Source organism: Mus musculus, chromosome 14, assembly GCF_000001635.26.
Source record: "Mus musculus strain C57BL/6J chromosome 14, GRCm38.p6 C57BL/6J".
Lineage (NCBI taxonomy): Eukaryota > Metazoa > Chordata > Mammalia > Rodentia > Muridae > Mus > Mus musculus.
In genome coordinates, this window is record NC_000080.6 from 8503099 (window position 1) to 8522109 (window position 19011).

The window sequence follows — 19011 nt, forward strand, 5'->3', positions numbered from 1 at the left end:
TTACATCATAAAAATTTCCTGCTATATTGTAATATCTAAAGAAAGAACTATATCATTGTATGTACTTTATGGTTGATTTTTCTAGTGTGACTCACTAATGTTCATGTACAGTAAGGAAATGAGTGTTAAATAAGCTTGTATCAGGGGACAGATAAAGTCATAGCATATTTAGAAGGCATTAGGTAGTGTCTGAAGACCCATGTCCTGACACCAAATATACATAGCCTCAGCAAACCATGCCTCGACCATCCATACAGTCACACAGAACCAAATTTACAGTTATTACCCAAATTTGGTATCTTAAAACAAAATATTTTTATGTTAATGCTGGATTAAAGGCTGGGATTAAAGGCGTGCGCCACCACTGCCAGGCAGCACAGCTTTTCACTAGGAGTCTGTTGCTGCTTTCTTCACTTCCTTTCTTTGTGATCATGTGTAGAGTCTTATGCTAGGCAATGTGCTTGGCAGGAACATAATGGTAGACTAAGGCTCTGCCATCTGGAGATTTTATTTAGAAGGCAACAAAGAACTATGTGATGTGAAATGGACTATCACAATGACACAGAATGGCAGGCGTGGCACAGTTTATGGAGTGCTGAGACAGTGTAACTGTCCTGCAGGAGAGAGCACATCCTAAGCAGGGACATTTCTGCTCTCCTTTCGGACCTTAGACTACCGAAGCAATGGTCCCCTGGGACCTCATGCTGGAGGGAAAAACTAGGTGCTTCTCTCCCAGAAGGAGATGACAGACAATTCTGACATCTTGTCAGGCCACCTTTAGAGACTGGCTCTGACACTGACGTTGGGCACATCATACTTCCACCAGGACTATGTAGCTATGCGTACCTTTCTCCCTCTATTTAAATCTAAACATCGTGTTAGGGCCCTGAAGATGGGCTTGGGGAAACCACTGGGTCTTTGTACTTGTGCCTTTTCCCAGTGTGGTCACACAGACTGCATCTCCTTTCTATGCTTCTCACCATGACTTATTTGGGCTTCTCTAGGTGTGTAAGTCTGGCTTGTTGAGGTCCTCAGAGCCCAGGCTGTAATCCTAACATGTTCAGTACAGAGGAAAGGGGGCCAATTAGCAGACTCTTGTATTTTGTAGTACATGCAAAGGCGCCAATTTCAAGGAGTTGATGATGGAGAAGCCAGGCTGATTTCAGTGTTGGAATGAGAATGCTAAGAGCAGAGCCTGCCATACCCAACCACTCTGCAAAGCTCTAGCAGGGGCTCCCTGGGCTGCCTTAAGGCCATTTCTTTCTCTGGGAAGAAGGCATGTGGGAAGTAGGTTGGGATTAGCAGACAGCAGTGCTATCAAGCTTGGTCTTAAAGCCTCTGCCAAGAACAGCTTGCTGATCTGCATGACAACTGCACAGGGTCTATTTCTTAGGGACATTTCTTACTGGTACTTATCAGGCCTAATTTGTGTTTATGTAATTTTACAAATAATTAGAAACTTTGATTAGAGTCCCACAGATGGTAAAGAAAGGTTGGCGATACTGTGGCTATTTCTGTACCTGCCACAGTCCCTGGAGGCACTACTGTTCTATGCAAGCCACTCACTGTGTGCCTCTCTTTCCTAACACTGGATGCTGTGAGGATGCTCACATTGCTGAAGAACCTGTCTTAGGACAGAGAACGCGAATGTGTGCCAGCGACACCCGTGCAATGGCCGTCTCCTCAGTTACTGGAGAATGAGCAGTGCTAACACTTCATTTCATAAAGACAGAAAAGGGATCTGCTTAGGCTTGTCCAGAAGGGGAGGGAGACAGGAAAGTGGGCAAGCACCTTCTGGGTTAGTTCTAAGGCAGCCCTGGTGGATTCAGCATAGCCATCCTCAAGGGCACAGATAACCTCCTGTGAAGACTGATACCAACCCAGGGGTGGGCTGCTTCACTTAGAAGGCCCTGCATATGTGAGCTCACTCTGTAAGAAGTCTCTCTCCACCCACAGTGCATCAAGGTGCGGCCTTTTCTTGCTTCCGATTGTTTCCACAGGATCACTTTTCTTTGTGCTTGGCAGAAGCAGAGTTGATAAATATGAAATTGCACATGTGCATGGATCCTGGCATTCAGCTCACATATTTCTTAAGTTGTATCCTGTTTTGGAGATCAGCCAGGAGGAAGATGTATTCCCCAGTGCGGAGATGTCCATGCTAAGGTGCTTCTGGGCTCTTTTAAGTCTATGGAGAGGATAAGTAACTGGAGAATCTGCACAGGAAACCTATAGATCCGCTCCCATTGGCTCCCATTGGCTCCCATTGGCTCCCATTGACTGCCCCAGGATCACTAACACAGTTTATACTAGATTCAGAAACGGAATGAAGATGGTTGAGAGGACAGGTGATATATGAGACTAAGTTTAATTACTATTTACCACGGGCTCAGCTTCTCATTGAGAGACAAGTTCTACAGTCTTCTCTAAGGAGAGGACAGAGAACATCTTGTTCTTCAGCAACGATTCTGCCCCTTTTATAAGGTAGAGATGTTGTTCATTGATCTCACATATGGAATGCATTTGGGTTCAACTTGTTTGAGAATTTCTGTGTTAGCTCTATTCGTTTGTTACACGCATGAGAAGTTAGCTTCCTAAGAATGAACTGAACAGCCCCATTCTCCCTTTGGTTGGTCATGGAACTACTGAAAACCCACACAGCAGTTGAACGAATTTTGTCAGAGGTAGCAAAGAGGTAATTGTCCATTTTTACATTCCAGGCATCTGTTCATCTGCTTCTCAGAAGAACCAATACAAAATGCTTTTGATTTAACTTTATATTTATATTATATTAAAAAAATCTCTTGAACTGCTTGTCTATTGGACACAGAAACATTTGTTTGTTAAGTATTCAGTCATGCCCCAGTACCGGGGACATCAATAGAGTGTGTCTGATAGCTGTAGCACAACATATGTATGCTAGAGAGGATGAGTTTCCCCGGAGCCTGCACTTCCTTTGTTGAGCTACATTTCTTAGAAGGCCATGCAGATGGGCGTTTGGACAATCATTTCTGGATGCACAGAATGGATGGCTCTTGCTGAGCTGTAATTTTGAGAAAGATAATTTTAATGACTCTGGAGGGCCACTGACTTAGAGCAGATGGGACCTAGGTTCTTTGAATCACAACGTTCATGTTGAATGAGTTAGGACAGAACTCATTCTAGCCTTTGCAAAACAGGATGATCATATTTATCTAAAGAAAAGATGTCTATAACATCCCTAACAGTTCTGAGACAAAATGCATCCGGAATATTCCAAGTTCACCTTTAATGGCAAACATGAACTGCAATCTGGCCAGTGGAAGTTTTCATTTTGGCCACTATTTTAAATATGGTAATTGACAACCCCTTTCAGCTAGACAACAAGGTTGGTGAGCAGCTGAGATAGTAGAGAGAATGCTTATGTTGTTGAAGAAAGAGCATAGCTACATAGTCTCAAAAATGAAAACTTAACTTCTTCTTTCATGGTAATAAGATTGGCCATTCCAATGTATCTAAAATGACTTCATAACAACTATTTCCAAACAGTATTTCTACTTCTTGGCTACTTCTAGAAACTCTCAAAGGAATAATATAGCTCTCTGTAGATGATATAGTGTCTTATGCTTCTTTTTACTAGTGTGTACACAAAAGCGAGAGGAAAGCAGGGTGGCCCTCAGCAAGCACCTAACCTTCATCCTGTCTGACATTGGGCTAAGCAAGTTATTTCTGTTACAGGATTGTGATTTTTCTGGGAGGCAGTGACTGTATGGGATAGGAAAGTAGAACTAAATATCCATTGGAGAAGTAATAAGGTTCCTAAAATTGTTCAAAACAAAGCACATTTTCCAACAAGGTAGATTTGATAGCTTTTTTTTTTTTTTTAACTTACAAGACTTTAAAGAGTTCTTACTGAAAGTCTCACCTAAAACCAAACATTGATCTGGAAAGATGTATACAGCTCCTACCAAAAATGGTAGAAATTTGCCTTATAAGCAAGAACTGATTTATGCTTTCTTTCCCTCCTATACAACAATTCACAGTCTAGTAGAAGTGATAAAGAGGACTTTGACTCTTTCAGAAGTGCCTCAGTAGTAATAAAGACATGCTGATGTGAACAGGCCAAAAGGATTATTCACACAGAATAAATATTAGATTTGTCTGGCAGGTTATTCTGGAGAGTACATTACATTGTAATACAGGAAAAAATGTGAAGTAATATATTTAAGAGTCCTTCTATTTTCCTATTTCATATACTGACATTTAAAAGTTTTCAAAGACTACACAGAAACAAAATGTCACATGTGGATCAAAGATTCATTTCATTATGATGTGTGAATGAGCTAATCAAAGGAATGTAGAGGTGAGTAACTTATAGCATAACCCAGAAATTTATTCAATGAGGAGATAGTGCAAAGGGAAATAACTAAATTATTGAATGTAAAAAACAAAAACAAAAAGAAAAACAAAAATCCTCGAAAGTACCGATACCAGGAAAGAACAAATACGTGTTTACCACTGATGTTTACACATTTGTTCCTTACAGGCTTCCATACTGTGGATGAAAAGAAGATATCAAAGCTTTACCACCGAATCTGAATGTGACAGGGAGCCAGTCTATATTTATTTGTGTCCCAAATGGATATTCCAGGGGGCAAATATTGCAATCTGAATTGTACAGGGTGAGGATGTGGCTTTGAAGCCATTGACATCAGTATGTGCTCCATAGCCATAGCTGAGGTGTTGAAAGTGACAGTACCATAGGTCTAGATAAAATTAAATTAGGGGAATAATGAAACATTAATTTAAAGCTAGTTCAACTTGCAAGCCAGGTGCATCTACTAGCCATGTTGGGAATAATGAGGAAACGCCAAATGGCCTTTCAGATGCTGTGACAGTGTGACAAGCCCTTTGTTTTAACAGCTTTCCTAATTTTACATGGTAGTTTCAATTTTATAGCTCGTCATGAAATATATTTCTGAAATGTGCTTTTCAAATAAAAGGTACAACTTCAAATTAATTGAGCACTAGCATATCAGTACACATGACAGCCTGGGGAATGAAACACACATCAAGCAGAGTATGAGAGATATTCTAAAAACTCCCACTGTTTAGTGCGGCTCTCCCAGTGTGATCTCTGATGTGAGTTAATTAATTAAGCTAGCAGCACCTTAAATGATAAAGACAATACATCACTGGAACCTTACTTTAATTAGTCTTTACTATAAAAGTATACTTTTCTTTTATAATAATAACACAATGTGATTCTACCTGGTTTATGTTACTGAATTTGAATAAACTTATGTTTAAATATCACTCACTTGTCAAATATTACATAAAGTATTTCAATTATTGGGTATACATTTCAGGTATCTAAGTAATATAATTACCACCTGTTCATATAATAAAATATTAATGTTTTTATCTATGTGTTATTTTTAAGGATATAACATTCTTGAACAATGTAACTCACATTAACATGTAATCTAAAGTAACATGTAATCTTTAAAATTTGGAGGTGTATATAAAATAGACACTGAAAAATATAATTTAATTTCTTATGGCCTATACCATAAATAAATAAATAAATAAGAGAAGTTATCCTACAAGAAAATATGATACCCTCCAAGCAAACATCCAAAGAAAAAAGGAAATCAATTTTGGTTTGTATATTGTTTATATCTCTGACTCCATAATATGGCAAGGCTTCTGCCCCTTCCCCAATGGCACTCCTAAGAAACTGACTAACACTGTGCCAGGCAGGTGTTAGCAGTGACACAGTCCCACCACAGACTCAAGCCATATGCTACTGGCCACACAGACAGGCTTGGCACAGTGTGAGCAGATTGCTATGCAGTCAGAGCTTGGGGTGGGGTGGGTGGGGGGAATGCATGATGAATTACTTCCATTTCATAGTTATTAATAAATACCTTTTGTGCAATAAGCATTGAATGGTATCAGAAGCAGAAGAGATAACAGAAAAAAGAAACTACATAAAGCAATATGAAATTCAAACACACAGAGCTGAAAGTCTTCACTTCCTCAGAGAACTTGATTGCTGGAGGTTTATTTGTCATCCAAACAGAGGAGCTAAGTTCCTTGTGACAAGCTCTTTCCACAGCACTTCCTAAGAAAACCACTCTCATTGCTTCCCAGGGGATTGCTATTTCTCATCTGCCAGGAAATTTCCAGTATTAAAGTAAGTCTTCTAGATATAAGTAAGAACGATGGTGTTGTGTGCCCCTTGGAAAGACATAGCCTGTCCCTTGTATGTACGGAGTGCTTTGAATTGACTGACCAGTTTGCTCAAGTAATACCTTAGAGGTGATGATGCGAGATGGAGACCCTACTAGATGCAGAAGACGGATGTCTGTTTTCTAATTTTTTACAGCTTAATAATTTCAGGGTCAAAAGATTTAGGTGTGTCTAATACCAACACTTAACACAGTAGCATGAAATGAACTATGTTTGGCATCAGCTGCTATTTCAGCACACACAGAACCCAGAATATTATATAGAAAGGATCCTCATATATTTTTATGACAAAATTCATTAAAAGGCATAAACCCCATAATTACCGCTAAATCTGTGAGCTATGCCCCCATATTTTCAGCCGGCTCTGATGTGGGAGGTGTGGACCTAATCTACAATGCACAGTCCACAGGGAATTCTCATGTGCTTCAGTTATTTCAAGTTTGTAAGCACACATCAGAGTTTTTCTAATTATTTCTATATCATAGTGTTTGCACATCTTTTCTTGAACTTTAACTTGGCTACAGTGCTTTTAAAATATGTTTCTTACCATCGTTAAGAATAAAGATAAATGTATCTATGAGGCTGGAGAGATGGGTAAAGTACTTGTGCGACAAGCAGAAAGACCTGGATTTGTGCCCTAGAACTCACTTAAGAAGCTGGGTGAGGCGGCTCCGAGGAAGGTGCAGACAGGCCTGCCAGCAATAGCCTGCTTAGTGAGCCCCAGGGAAGTGTGAGGCCATCCCTCAGGAAGAAAAAGGTGGACTGTCACCCGAGGTCTCCACATACATGGACACAAGTGCACCCAACACACAGGGGCTACAAATACACAACATCGATGAAATATACCCTTCTCAAATTCACTTTGCGTAGAGATGAAGCCATAGTATTTAGTGTTTAAACAAGTGTTGCTAAGCCAAATTCTAGTGTCAACAAATTTATAAGCAAACTTTTTATCAGTTCACTACTTTACCACATATTTATATTCTAAGCAACTGCAGACAAACACCTCTGTAAGGAGAGTCCCAATTCTAATTCATGATTCATTATCTAAACTTTAATTGGCACAACTCTTGCAATTCTGAGAGCATATGGAAAATAACGAGTCCTAATAGGTCTAAGGTGAGAAGATGGCAGGGAAGAAGGAGCCAGCAATGTGTCAATTCCAAATGCTTAGCAACCACAGCCCAGCCTCCCTGCAGACCCTGATACGGGGTTGTCAGCTTTACAGTGGTCTTGCTATCATGTACGCAACTATAAATTATTTCTGATTCTGTGAGGCAAAGTTTAAAATGAAAAATATAAACAACGGAAAAACTGGCTTCCATAATTAAACATGAAATTGGCTGTTAATAATAAAAAATCCACAAATTTTGAGTTACCATAACAACCGGATGGGACTGTTGACTGACACAGCAATCTGCTGCGTTTTTATAAATAGCAATTGATTCCCCCTTTTCATCCCGACATGTTTAATGCTCACTGGCAGGAATGGGACAACATTTTAAGCCTATTTTACTCATCAAGTTGTATACCTCTTCGCTGCTCTCACTGCCATAGAAGCCGCCTTCCAACTTGGGGTCTTCCTTGGTCACTTGGCTGTCGTCTTGTGTGTCCAGAGTAAATGGGCACCCCTTGGGGGACATATCATGACTTTTCCCATGAGGCGCTGATCTTGGTCTAGATGAAAAGGTAAAAATGTCCTTGGGAGCCCTCTGGGTTTCCTCTGCCTGGTCATGTTCACTGTCCTTGCTGGTTTCTAGCCACAGGTTCGAGGCAGTGTGGGAGTCTTCATCTAGGAGCAAAGGCGGACTGCTCCATGCTGGGTCTGAGGTTAGGCCACCGCTCTCAGGAAATATCCACTCATCTGACATAGGGAAAGATGATAATAATAGAGGGGTTCCATTTAGTGTTCTTTTAGCAGGTGTTTGGTAACATTGTTTGTTGAGACAGAGGCTTATCAAATAAGGCAGAAGCCAGGGGAGGCAATTTTTCCACCATCTTGTGTCTTGCTAAACAGTTATCCACAGAACAGTGCCCACAGCCGCAGGCAACTCATTTACACCTCCTCTCCATTTGAGTTGAAACCCTGGCCAGGAAATTTGTAAGTCTGAAATAATTATCACCTGTCTTGCAGCAAGTTCTTTATAGCACAACCTCATTAATTTGACATCCAGTGAGGGAAGTTGTCCAAATTTAAAAGGATTTGAGTTACTAATACCTCCCTTTTTACCACAGGAAGACCGAGTACAGTACATAACAAGCTTTTTAAAACAGACCATCTGGTCATTGTGTGAGTTACGCATCAAGGAGAACATGGAAGGATGACTGACGGTCTGTTTCTCTGCCTCTTGTTGATTGAAATAATTCTCAGACTAAACTGAGCAGATACTGCAAACAACTCTAAATTCACAGACATACTGTTATTTGAAATACAATTGTATATTTAATTTTAGAAGGTACTTTAGTATCATTTTTTGCTCTTATTTGTTTATTTTTTTAAAATTCTGTATATGACTGGTAAGAAAAAATTATTAACTTTAAAAAACGTTCATCTTTTCTATCACACTGAAGTAGATTTTATAACTTCGATCTAGGCAGTGTGAGAGGACAGTGTTTATAAGAAATGCAATTAAAGGCAATGCAATTAAAGGCAATGCTTGCTCCTTCCTTTAGAAAGACTGCAGGAGAGAACTGAGTGTTTCCCCAACTTAGCCCTTTGCCTTGAATGCACTTTTCTCTATGTATTGTTTCAGTGGTGGATTTTCACCTATTCTGCACAACCATGCAGTGGATGGAGTGATTTATATCTGACACTTTAATCTACTAGTTATGACCACAATGAAACACATAATGAGACATGGGACATGAAAGATTTGCCCACTTTAAGTCTACACTCTAAAAGAAAGGTTCAGAAGCCTGGTACAAAAACAACTTTTATGGCCCAAATGGAGAACAGTTCAAAACTGCGTGCATCAGGTACTTACCATGAACCACTGTGCACAAAATAACTGGGTGCTACAGGGGTTGATAAAATATGCTAGAGAGAGAGACATCTTTTCAGGTCATGGCCAGAGCAGGCTGGATCTGCTTGATCTCCCCACCACCTGCCCAGTGGCACGAGTGGTCTGAGTCAGTGTGGGCAGTGCAGTGGACAAGGTGACTATTTGGGGTGGGAAACCCTTCTGCATCAGTCTAGGCACGGAGTGGGGCTTTGTAAACCTACTGAGTGCTCTGAAGCAGTGTTTTCAACCCTCAGTTGTATAAATTAGCTTTTAAGTCGCAAAAAATTTGCTAATAGTAAAAAGATTCTGAATATGCAACAGTCACAAACTAGTTCAAAATACACTGCACAGCAAATCCCAGGTGTTCCTGACAGTGGTCCCCCACAGTGCTACTGTACTGCAGCTGAATGCACACCAAGCACACCACACACCATCACACCGCAACATCTGGGCTTGGGTTGGAGGCTGCTGGGAGTTGTAGTCTTTTTACTGGACATAGTTTTCTGTTCTTTCTTCCTTCCTTTCTTCCCCCTTCCCTTCCTTGTTCTCTCTCTCTCTCTCTCTCTCTCTCTCTCTCTCTCTCTCTCTCTCCCTCCCTCCCTCCCTCCCTCCCCCCCCCCCTCCCTCCCTCCCTCCCTTCCTTTGATTTTGTTTTTGAGACAGTATTTCTGTGTAGTCCTGGATGTTCTGGAACTCACTGTGTACACCACTGACATACAACTCACAGATACACTTCTGTCTCTGGAGGACTAGAATTAGGGATGTGTGTCACCATGTCTGGCCTCAGAGAGTATAATTTAAAATTATTGTTTTAGTTACTGGCTAGAGTTCAACAATTAGAACAATAAAAATCACTGAATGAAATGTGGCTTAGGATTGGGCAGAGTTTCCAGTAATTGATAAAACAGGCCATTCATGCTGTCCACAGTGACCATGCCATTTATAAAGTGTCATCCTTTTGGTTAAACAACCACAACTCCCAGAATGAAAGTAACTCATTTCCAGGTTGTTTTTGACGATTCTTGTTTCCCTGACCTATTGATCCCAGAAACGACTGACCTGAAGAGATGTGTGTTAGTGGCCTGGCATTCTTCATCCCGGCAGACACCCTGCTTCCCTGGCTCCCTGTAGGCTGAGAGAGAAAGATTTCCATCTCCTCCCCCTTTCCTTGTTCTGTCCTGTAAGCACGTGGCCCATGCCAGGGTCTGAGTCTCATGCTAGGGGCCCCTTCTGCAAGCTTTCCTGGAAATACGGCCTGTGTTGTCCTCCGTTTGCTCTGCACTTTGTCTGTTCTTACTATAAATACTATGTATCTATGTGAAATACCACTTGCAGCATTGACAATGATAAATACAAAAATATCAGCATTGACTACACACACACACACACACACACACACACACACACACACATATATAGTAATTATTTGAAATTAATTTCTTCTGAAATTTTATTGTCACAGATGTTTGACTTGTATCCCTGGTTTATATACATATACAGCTGTTGTTTTATAAAAATGTCATGGGCAGAACCTAAGGCTGAAAGTGGTCATAAAAGCCAATGTGCTATGTTATGTACATGGGCCTGCGAAGCAAAGGAGCAGAGAGAATTCTGGGAATCTTCACTGTTCAATTAGACAATTTTTCATGACCTATGTGTCACACATTATTAACTGTCAAAAAGTCAGAGTAAGAGGATTGCTTTACACTGACATATTACCAAATATCTTACTACCACAAGCTTTTCTGGAATCTGTATTTTTACCTCAAGAATTTCCATATCAATTGTAATGAATAATTTGGTGTGTTTTCTTAGAGAAATATGTAAATTACTCTGTAATCACAATATTGCAGCAAACAAGATAAATGCAAGAATGATCACCTAAACATCTAATTAGTTTTTCTACACAGTCAGATTTATGCTAGAGACACTAATTGCGCCTAACATTTTAATGAAGGTTTCAGCACTGCATAAATAAGACTGACAAACTACAAACAATTTTCATTTATTTTCCTTTTTCCCTTGCTCAAAAACAATTTGCCTTTGTAAAAGTAGCAAACACCTGCTAGGCAGGATATGTTGATGGGCTTGCGCTCTGCTCTCTGTCTACGCTGAAGATAGGCAAGAGGACACTAGAGGATGGGCCCGAGGGAGGTCGGATAGGGGCAAGGCTTAATGCTTTAAAGTTTCATGTTTGAATGGGACAATGGGGGTATTAGAATATTCTTTCATCCATTTAAGTTGGACGTAAAATTGAGAGTAAAAGGAAGACTTACAAAATACGATAAATTTCAACAAATAATTGTATCACCATCTTTTGAAATGACTGTGTTTGAAATATTTGGGCTATAGAAGTCTAAATCAAGGGCTCTGTAGAGACATGCTAGGGACATATTCCAAGCTTACCCATAATATAAAAGAGTTAAGCCACATGGGCAGGTCATTTGTCTGGCTAAGGGATCAAGTCTCAGGAAGGCAGGATCACCCAGCCCTTGGAAGGTAAGTCTCCCTTAAACCATGATAACGACAAGTGGAATAATGAAGGATTGAATGAGATGATGTACTTTTCCTTCTCAGAATGCCCACTCCCAAATACTGTGGGAGTGCCCGTTTCTCTTTCATGACCTTCATTGTGGCTTAACTCAAACATTATAGCTTTCTCCTTTCTCTTTAATTCTCTTCCACAGAAAAGCTGCTGAGATTTACGTCTTGTCTGTCTTGCAGCTTTTCTTTAAAACTCTTATACAACTGTTCCTAAGTTCCCAATTGAGCATGTTCTTAAATCCTTTTATTAACAAAATGATGAACCTCAAGAGGGAACTCCAATTTTCTGGGTAACAGGTGACAGCGATGGTAGAACTCACCAAAATTTCCAGTAATATTTGGCATAATTGTGTTTTGTGAATACTACAGATGCCAACCTGGTTGTTCAGGAGCCGGGGGTTCTGGAGTGCTGGCTCTCACTGGCTCTGTCCTCAGCTGTGGGATACTGTTGAGGGCCATGACAACATCTTCTTCACTCCTGTTATTTCCCGAGGAGCAACCTTTATTGAAAGAGATATTTCCACTCTATTATTTTATTGATATTTATAAAGAGTTGATTTGAATGGCAGTATTAATTGTGTATATTTTTATTCAGTTATTGAAAATCAAATGAGTATCATTATAGTTAATGAGCATTTTAAAAAATAGTTGACTATTTTATGATAAATTCTGTTGTATTTTTGTAGAGTTTTACCTTAAACTACTTTGATATTTGCACAGGGACATTTTAGATTTAACTTTTATAGTTCTATAATAAAAAGAATTTCAAAACCCATATAATTTTACAGGGATCTTATATTTTTTCTTGGCTTTCATAGAAGAATTACATTATAAGTCTTTTAAAACAAGCTCTTTCCTTTACCACTGTAAGAAGATAGATATGAGCATTATCACAAAATTAGTTAATCTACCCGCCCTTAATAAAAATAACATATAACCTGGCAGATTGAATTTAAAAATTTAGGGAAATAGTACTAACAGATCTATTCATGACATCCCTGGGCTGTATTCAAGATAGACTCATATATGTCTATAGATCTACATAAACTTGCCTCCAATCCCATCTTTAAAGGGATAGCTTTAGCAGGGACTTACATTTCTCTAATGCTTAGGTGTGGAAGTCTTTATGTTTGAAACTGCATTGTAGGGAGCTACAACAGTGTAACGAGAGTTCTGAAATAGCCTGCTTTAAGAGAAAAGATATACATTAAATCTGAAAAATGATAATAAAGTTTGATTTGGGTAAAGACTTGAGGCAGGAATTTCCTTTTTCACATTTGGGTCCTTTTAAAGAACAATAGAAGCAGCAGTTTAAGCTGTCTGCAGCCCTGAGAGTAAAGGGAGGGGTCTGGCATTTCTGTGTGGCTGTCTACTGAGTCCTGCTCTTCTCTGTTAGAGTAGACTCTGGAGCAATACTTCTGCAGAACATTTGATTTCCATAATCCCTGCAGAACAGACATTTATATTTTAAATGAATTGGCTGATAATCCTTTGAAATTTACAACCTACAGAGAGATCCCACTGCCCTGAATAAAACACTGATCTGAGATAGGATTGAAATTGTGCCATCCGTACCACAGTGCGCCTCTGTCCTGTCTCCGCTGCTGCTCTTTAGCCGGAGTCTTCTTCGGTTGCTACCCTTATCTGCTGATGGCTCTTGAGGGGGATGTGGATACGGAATAGGTAGCTTGGCTGGTACATTCCCATATCAAAGAACAAAAGCCAGAACAAAAAGTACTATATTGATTGAAATAATACAATAAATACATTTATCACCATATGATATCATTTTGAAATAATTTCAGGCTATATAAAAATACAACTTAGTCCTTTACAGAAAATAGGTGTTCATTCCTATTTCAATAGTTGAATTTCTATATGAGTGGTAAATTTCATCCAAAGAATAAGATTTATAATATTTATAGAGGGCTACAAGAAGTATGATTGATGTTATTCATATAACATGCTATATTAAAAAGTATAAAAAATGAAGTTGATAGAAAATTTTTTTTCTCTATAAAAATGAAGTCTAACAGAGTAAGGAGTTTTCCAAAGATGTCTGGTGAGGTAAGATAAATACTGGAAAAGAATTCTGAAATATAATCGGTATTTAAATAATAATCATAGCTAATATTTACTAAGTCCTTCCTTTCTTGGTTCTTGTCATTGGCTCCTTACCACGACTCTGAGGCACCTACCATTTGCCACCTCAGCCAGGGCTTAGCATAATGCTTGACTTGTTTTAAAGAGGAAGAAACTGAGGTTTCAAGGGTGAAGAACTTTGAACCAGGCTTCAGAGAGTCATTGGAGAACTGGACTACATGTCTATGACCAAGTGCTATCCCCACGGGCAATGCTGCCTCTAATGGCCACCATAATTTCTAACACAAGTAAACTTAACTCAAGCGTTCCCCTTTCCTCATTCACTAAAGACAGGTAGAAAAGGATAGAACATTATAAAACAACTTTAAGCCTTGCATTCTGTTCTCAATTTTTCTAATAGATTCGAGCAGTGAATCACTTTACTTCGGTGTTAGACTTGAGATCTCAATCTGAACCGAGACCAGTCTTCCTACAGAGCGACTTAAGTTTTGTCTTTTGTTTCTGTTTTTGTTTTGTTTTTTACATCAAGGAGAGAAAATAAACAGAAACTGAAATCTGAAAATAAACATGGGGTTTCCAAATGATAATGCTAATAAGATGCTATTTTACTTTGGCATCATTTTCAGAAAGCAAACCCAGGACATGGTAGCTATTTAAGATCACACAATAAACAGAAGGACAGAGAAGACAAGATGATGCATGTATAAACCTTCCAAATGAATTTCAACAGTCACTACCCTTTTCATTATTAAATGGCCATTTTCTGGACTTAGCCCACTCCTGAACCCTGCTTGATTCATCTCAATAAGAACCTCTCTCACTACTTTCTGATGGCTCTTACTTTCTAGTGACTTTCTTACCAGGAAGAGGTGTGGTCTGCTTCAAAGGGCGAGCACTTCCTTTCTCTCCTTGCTGGTCAGCCAGCAAGGCCGACACTTCCGTACTGTTAACACTCCTCTCTTCTGTAGGCTGCTGGCACAATTGGCTATTTTTGTACCGAATGGACCTTACTGTCTGTGAGGAAAAGGAACTAATATGTATGTTTAACGATACAGGAACTGCATGTATTTTCGATAAAATCTATTTAGTCAAAAACTTGGACAGATAAGCTAGGAAAACCCCAGAGGAACTGCCTCTAAAAGGTGCTGGGAAGGGAACTTAGAGAATCCTAGAAACGGAAGGACACGGACAACATGGGACAGGGCAGCAGGCAGGCAGGTCTCCTAGGCACAGATTTAAATACCCTGTGAGCTCTGCCTGCCTGCAACGGGCAGAGGTGAGTGAGAATCATCCAGCGTGCCAAAGAAAGGAAGGAAGTTAAACATGGAGAAGACCACTTGAGCATCTGTGCGCTGTGTGGTGACTGCTCTACGTCCAACCTTCCTTTCGACAGAGATGGCAAAATATGTTCATAAAGGTTTGCCTGTAACAACATGTTTAATAAAAGGACCACAAAAAATTTTAATTATGTTGACATGACAGAAAAAAAATTTTGAAGTCTTTTAAGATCCAAAATTCCTATTGAAAATTTATAAGCCTACTTCAGGCACATAGTCAGCTTCTCCTTCCTTCCTTCCTTCTTCCCACAACCCACAAGTCTATTAGCACCCCCTGCCCTTGCTTGGGTAAGCTTTCCAAACCTTCTGCCTACCTCAGTGGACTGCCTTAGGTTATTCCGTCTGCCAGAGAGTGGAGGGGGTCCAAGAACCCTGGATCCGAAGGCGATGTGGCACACATCTTGACCTTTACTGTTCTGGACGCTGCCTGCTCCGCTGCTGATGAACTGCTCTGTTAAAGAAAAGGCAGTCCGTTAACAGGGAACTAACAGACACCATGTCAAAAGTACTTCTTCACGTTCAGTTTTGATGTCAATGCCTATTCAAAATGCAAACGGTGTGTCAGATATATAGAACCTATACGGTGTTTCTGATAAGGCAAGAGAACAAAGGATTATGAGAGAAGTTTTAGAAGCAGGGAAGGAGCTGGCACACCTTACATTCCATTTCTCAAACAGTCCTGCAGCCCACATACCTGCAGAGAAGGCTCCAATAGGTAACTTAACTGCATGCCAAGTAGGAAAGGTAACAGGGAACATATACCATCCTTGAAGTAACCCTGGTTTGTTTACATTCTCCCTAAAACTTGCAGGATTACCCCATTGCCCAACACATTAGAATATGCCTTTAGCATTTTAAGGCTTTCTATAAGACCCCAGCCTCTCCTTCCAGTGGGTCTAGTCCCTAGTGTCTTCTCGAGTTTGCTTGCTCTTCCTGCCTTCATCCTCACTCAGGTGCTCATTTCCTTCTGCCTAGAGCATCCCATACCTTCTGTTCATGAACCCTCTACTTCATTCCCACTGCTGTGTGAACTGTTTGTGTTGGATCACATCCCTCTAGACTCCTCAAAAGGAAACATCATATTTGCCATTTCTGTGACTGATAATCTCTAGGAAAACACCTGAGAAACATACGATTAAATATTTGTTTAGTTGTGGTGAATAATTTTATTTAAATTGCTTACCTAAAAAGAAAACAATACAGATTTTGGTGTTCCATTAAAATAATTCTATCTAAATTATTTCCCCAGGGAAAAAATGTTTTTAGTATCTTAATAAAAAAAATCTGTGTATAGTAATTTTCAAATAATGGTGTGTATACAAAATTACCCAAAACACTCACGGGAATGCTCCAGCGTTCTGTACTTTGTCCAGAATGCAGCCAGAGGCCTTTCAGACAGGCAAGGGTTTTCTCTCCTTCACTTTCCTTCTCTTCAGCTCCTCAGTGGCTTCCCAGTTGCTCTCAGAGCCCTTACCACCTGTAAACACCTCCCCTTGATATTTTCTTCCATCCTACACCTGCTCTCTCCACACTATGGCTTTACAGTTCTTCCTTTAAGGCATGTCATCCCTGGGGTGAGAAGGCGCTTACTTCTTCTCTGTCTTTATGTCTGAGTTATCACTTCTTCAGACATATCTCTGCATCTTTCTCATGAGGATAAAACTCCCCTCATCTGAGAACTTGCTGGAAATTCACCTTCATATATCTCTCCAGCATTCCCTGTAGTGCTCCAGGGGATGAAAAGTCAGAGGTGGCTTTCTTTTTGACATGGAGTGGGCATCTCATATGTTCTTGCTAAGGAAAATGAATGCATCATACTGAGTACAAAGGGAAGCTGCATTAAAACTTCACATATTCCAAATTATGACTATAGTAATGAAAATAATAATATAGCCATCTGGGGTTTATGTGTAAATCAATGAGGAAGATGTGAAGGTTAAGGAAGATAGGTTACAGTTACCCCGAGAGACTGGGCTCTGAATGTCAGGAGGGCTCCCACAACAGTCTCATGCCTGTGGGGTTACATGCAGAATTTCCTACTATCAAACATACACTCATGTGTGTGTGCGTGTGCCTGTGCGCGTGCGTGTGTGTGTGCGTGTGTGTGTGTGTGTATGTGTATGTGTGTTGCACACCCTCCCCCCAACTTGCTTCTGTATTTTTTCTATTTACTTATAAACGTCCATTTGCATCAATAGAACATAGTCTCTCAGGTTGAAGGTAGGAAAAAGAACTGCACTCAAATTCCAGGCTATTTGTGAAATCTATTACAGATATCATTTGTATTTCTGAAGATCAAGGAGAATGCATACTGGATGACAGAGTACTGAGAGGCTCCGTAGGATGCAGAGCAGGCCTATGGAGGACAGCACCACATGGGCAGAGCCCACCTCTGCCCTGAGAACCGTCCAGTTACAAGTTCACCTTTCTCTTCAAATCCTTCATAAGGGTGACTTCCTTGTTTTGTTTTCTCCTCACATTCATCATCTAAACTCAGTTTCCTTCCCAATCACTTTAAGTTCTTTGTATTCTAGGTGCCTATCTGCCAAGTCCAGTTTGGCGAATGGGAGAAAATGATTACATTTCACCAAAATTATGGACATAATATGAGATTAAAACAAGGATTGGGGTTGGAGAGTTTAGCAACCACATGAGCAAAGTTCTATTCATAATACTAAAAAAAAAAATGAACTTATCAACTGTTCATCTTACACTTAGAACTTTTTAAATATATATACATACATATATATACATGTACACACACACACACACACACACACACACACACACACACACACACACATTGGCCATACAAAACCTACTGAGTGTTTTTAGCTTGGTAAATGTTTAGGGCTAACACTTGGGATTAACTAATTCATCAGGGAGCTCGCTCTCAGAGAAAACCAATTCTTCATCTTTGCAGTCACTGACTGCCCGAAGCTCCTTATCTAGGGATGGGACCTGATGAGATTTCCCTCCACCCACACTGGCCATTACACAGGGCTTTTTGGGGCAATCATATTGTTGAAGATTTATGGCTGTAGCTTCCCATCATGTTTCGAAGACATTGTCTAACAACAAGGCAACCTGGTCCAGTGGCTGGCAACATCCTCTCTGTTTCCCAAGACTTTGGTGTAGGGAAAGCATTACAGACTTATCAATTTGGGCTAGCACTTCATGGTCATTTTTCAGTTGTGGGTCTCTAATGATCTGTACCTGTTGCAAAATAAGCTTCTTTGATGATGACAATGAGAACTATACTTATCTGTTGGGATAAAGATAAATATTATTAAAATACAACTTGGAAATTTTATTGCTTTAGACAAATGGCAGTAGTAGTTCTCTGGGTAGCTGGCTAGGTTTACAATATCAGGCACAAAGGTAGTCCTATTGAGTGAAACCTTAAATACAATTAGACAGCTATTGGCTACCCCTAAAATATCTCCTGCTATTTACTGCTTGGGATCCCTTGCCAGGGTGGTCACTATGGTTCAAAGGCTGTATAGCCAGGGAGGACTTCTGATTGCTTTTCTCTCTTGGAAGCTTTCATAGCACCTTATGATACTGAGACCTAGACATCAGGGAAAAGCTTTCAAGTGAGTTCTAGACTCACTAGCCCTGTGTCTGAGTGTGGTGTCTTCACTTTCTGGGAGGCAGACAAGGACAATGGCAATAGACTATCTTGTTCTGGGAGTCTCTTGGACTCTCCCATAACCAGTGATTAGGAAGAAGGTTTCTCGTGACTGGTAGTAGGTGTTTTGTTAGATAGTCTATGGCTTGTCGTGTTGGGAGTA

At 40.0% G+C, this 19011-nt stretch overlaps 1 protein-coding gene across 6 annotated transcripts in view; it reads right to left on the bottom strand.

Moving 5' to 3' along the window:
• Positions 1-19011, bottom strand: part of Cfap20dc (CFAP20 domain containing) — a 235166-nt gene that overhangs the window by 71928 nt on the left and 144227 nt on the right. For all 6 annotated transcript variants that reach the window (XM_006518106.4, XM_030248079.1, XM_011244772.3 and 3 more), the window contains 5 exons: positions 15532-15668; positions 14741-14894; positions 13353-13469; positions 12155-12277; positions 7764-8095 (listed from right to left, as the gene is read on the bottom strand). In XM_006518106.4, the coding sequence (XP_006518169.1) occupies positions 7764-8095; positions 12155-12277; positions 13353-13469; positions 14741-14894; positions 15532-15668 (863 nt within the window). The remainder of the gene's footprint in view (positions 1-7763; positions 8096-12154; positions 12278-13352; positions 13470-14740; positions 14895-15531; positions 15669-19011) is intronic.